Here is a 3,645-nt window from a genome sequence, read left to right on the forward strand (position 1 = left end):
GGAATGACTCTCCAGTGCCCCTTCCCTGGGCTTCCTGGGTCCCCACTGCCTCTCTGGGGATTGCAGAGCCCTCATTTCCCCATGCGTACCTGGATTTAGTGCTCTACCTTCTGGTCACTCCACCACCGTGGACTGTCCCTCACTTTGTGAGGCTCCACTCACTGCCCACACCAGGCACATGTTGTCCCTGGAGATCCCCTGAGCTCTCCTGGCAGCTCCAGATTCCCCTCCAGAAGGATGGGCATCTCTCATCAGCACCTGTGGGACAGCCTCGGGCAGAAAATTCAGAGACCATTCACCAGCTCCACTAGCACTGGTCACTGAGAGATGAACCCTGGATCCAGCCCTCAGTCCCTAACAGATCACATGGAGACTCTGAGCTTGTCCCCCACATCCCATGGAGTCCACAAGCAGAGCAGCAGGCTCTTTTGAGGTGCTCTTTCTTTGGGTGTATTTTTGACTCCATCTTCTGAAGAAAGGCCAGACTTCAGGCACATAATGGAGGGGATCCCCTTTTATTATCTCAATGTTATTGTGCAGGCCAGGTCTGGCCTAAATGTACCCAATACCTGGTCCTGCCTGAGCTCACAGGAATGCACAGGGAAGCACAAACCTACCACCAGCATGTTACAAGAGCACTGAGACCATACACACACATCGGAGCAAGGCAGGACAGTGTGGAAATGAGGAGAAAAGCCCTGAAAAGAGAAAGTCCTGCTGCTGTTGCTGGACGTGTCTCCAAGAAAGCTGCAGGCCCCACACAAAGGCTGCAGCAAGGAAATGCCTGCTGTGGCAGTGGGGTAATGGTCCTGAGGAGCAGAGGGTCTGTCCCCACAGGCTTTGTCCAGCATCTCCTCCCCTCCACTCCCACTTCGCTTTGGGTGTTGGAGCTCTGTAGAGGCAAGTGACCAGCCCATGGTGACAGCTGGCTGCCACCCTCACAGAAGAGGGGTGTGGGATCACACCTTGACTGTGGCCAGGGGAGCTGAGCTCTCCTAATGGACACGGGACCCATGGTCTCACCCTGCCTGTGCTCATCTGAGCCTGACTCTGTGCCCCTGAGCTCCCTTGGTGTCAGTGCCGAAAGAGACACTGCACAGGGAAACTCTCCACATTGCACTGGGGGCATCTGAGGGAGCTCAGACTAGTGGGCCTCTGAGGTTTCCCCATCTCTGCTGATGAAGGCGGAAGCTTCATCGGTTGGCTTCCTGCTTCAACATGGCCTCTGGGTCAGATAAAAATGAAAGATTCCTGAGTAGATGTAACGTGAACCTGAAATATTTTTTAAAGAAAAAAGAGAAAAATAAGAAAGAAAGAATGAAATGCAAAACACAGCCTAGATGTCAGATACCCTGAGGAGTGGATGCACAATGGACAGTTATTGGTGCTGACAATGTACCCATTGAACGAGTTTCTTCAGCGCATCCTTGAGCTCCTTGTTCCTCATGCTGTAGATGAGTGGGTTCATTGCTGGAGGCACCACTGCATACAGAACAGACACCACCAGATCCAGAGCTGGGGAGGAGATAGAGGGGGGCTTCAGGTAGGCAAAAAATGCAGTGCTGATGAACAGGCAGACCACGGCCAGGTGCGGGAGGCATGTGGAAAAGGCTTTGTGCCGGCCCTGCTCAGAGGGAATCCTCAGCACAGCAGTGAAGATCTGCACGTAGGACAGCACAATGAAAACAAAACACCCAAAGGCTAAACAAACACTAACCACCAGAAGCCCAACTTCCCTGAGGTAGGAGTCTGAGCAGGAGAGCTTGAGGATCTGTGGAACTTCACAGAAGAACTGGTCCACTGTGTTGCCTTGGCAGAGTGGTACTGAAAATGTGTTAGCAGTGTGCAGGAGAGCATTGAGAAAACCACTGGCCCAGGCAGCTGCTGCCATTTTGACACAGGCTCTGGTGCCCATGAGGGTCCCATAGTGCAGGGGTCTGCAGATGGCAACAAAGCGGTCATAGGCCATGACTGTGAGGAGAGAATACTCTGCTGAAAATAAGAAAAAGAAGAAAAAGACCTGGGCAGCACACCCTGAATAGGAAATGGCCCTGGTGTCCCACAGGGAATTGGCCATGGATTTGGGGACAGTAGTGGAGATAGTGCCAAGGTCAAGGAGGGAGAGGCTGAGGAGGAAGAAGTACATGGGGGTGTGGAGGCGGTGGTCGCAGACTATGGCTGTGATGATGAGGCCGTTGCCCAGGAGGGCAGCCAGGTAGATGCCCAGGAAGAGTGAGAAGTGCAAGAGCTGCAGCTCCCGCGTGTCCACAAATGCCAGAAGTAGGAACTCGGTGAGGGAGCTGCTGTTAGACATTTGCTCCTTTGGGGCACAAGGTGTCTGTCTAAGGAAGAAGAGATATTGACAAGTTAGGGCAGACATCTCTGAGCAAAGCTTTCTCATAACCTCCCCCAAACACACACATATACCTCTCCCCATCTCAGCAGCACCATCATTGAGCTCCATGGCTTGAGCTCTGGATTGTGCTGGCTGAGTTTGACAGGAGGAGCAGGGTCTTCTGCCCATGGGCTCCAGAGGAGTCAGCCCTGACTGACAACACTGCGGACATGGGAAAAGTGGTGACCAACTGTTGTATTACCAGTTCCAGCCAGATTTCATCTATTCATAATGCTGAAGGGATCTTTACTCCCACTTCTAAATAATGTGGGTTCATTAAGAGTTTTAAGGCTTCTTTTGTTTCCTTTAGCTGACCCTGTCACACCTGAGGAGCATTCCTGCAGGTAAAAATACTCAGCATTCCTGCTGCACTCAGAGTGAGCAGCTGTGACTCCTCAGAGGCAAAAGGCTTCACTCTGGCTTGAGTGCAGAGGGAGCAGAGCTGGCCTGTCCATCTGCCTTCCTCCCAGCTGCCCTGTGCTCACACCTCGGAGGTGGAGGACAGTTGCACTCGTGTTACCCAAAAAAGAAACAACACCGTGGAGAGCAGAGGAATGCACTTGCAAAGTGCCCATCAGCACTCTGTCTGAGGGGACGTGAGGCAGGTCTCAGCCCTCCCCTTCTAGCCAGCAACACATCGGCCTCCTTCCAGCTGCCCACATCCACCCTCCCAGCAGCATGTCGGTGGCCTCAGTATCTAGGTGGCTTCTGCCTGGGGCACCTAGATAACACGCAGCTGCAATGGGAGAGCTGTGTCCTTGTGGAGGGCAGCTTGCAGCCCAGCCAGACACCCCAGGGAAATGGCGGAATCTCCTAAGGATGGGGTGTCCTGACAAGAGAGTTGGCTCATTCCCAGACCCCCACACTGCATTGCCCAGAGACCCACAGGTTAGAAGAGCACCTCACTGTCAAGTACATGTCTGCATGGCAGGACCCACAAGGTCAGTGTCTGAACTGCATCAGAAAGCCCCCTGCCCAGAGGGTCCAAGGGGAAGCACAAGGGCAGCATGGGCAGGTGGGAAACATGGAGCAATACCATGGTATTTGTGGTGAGGGAGGCAGGGCCAGGGAGGGACAGAGGGACACTCAGGAGTGTTTCCTCTCCTGCATGTCCAGCTGCTGAGGAAACGACTCCTGCCCTGGACCCCCCAGCCTTGAGAGCAGAGGGCTGTGCTGGCTGGGAGAGAAGAGGAGGCCTTGGAGTTGACAGTTTCCTCTCACACTCTGAACTTGACTCTGGTGCCTGCAGC

At 53.8% G+C, this 3,645-nt stretch overlaps 1 protein-coding gene across 1 annotated transcript; it reads right to left on the bottom strand.

The window, feature by feature from the left end:
* Positions 1-1,378: 1,378 nt before the first annotated feature.
* Positions 1,379-2,314, bottom strand: LOC136993019 (olfactory receptor 14A16-like). The gene has a single exon (XM_067303037.1). The coding sequence runs from the start codon at positions 2,312-2,314 to the stop codon at positions 1,379-1,381; it is 936 nt and encodes a 311-aa protein (XP_067159138.1).
* Positions 2,315-3,645: the final 1,331 nt, after the last annotated feature.

The sequence above is a fragment of the Apteryx mantelli genome, chromosome 11, assembly GCF_036417845.1.
Source record: "Apteryx mantelli isolate bAptMan1 chromosome 11, bAptMan1.hap1, whole genome shotgun sequence".
Taxonomy (NCBI): Eukaryota; Metazoa; Chordata; class Aves; order Apterygiformes; family Apterygidae; genus Apteryx; species Apteryx mantelli.

Bases quoted from the DNA above. Each gene is read 5' to 3' on its own strand.
- LOC136993019 (XM_067303037.1), bottom strand. From the start codon at position 2,314: ATGTCTAACAGCAGCTCCCTCACCGAGTTCCTACTTCTGGCATTTGTG.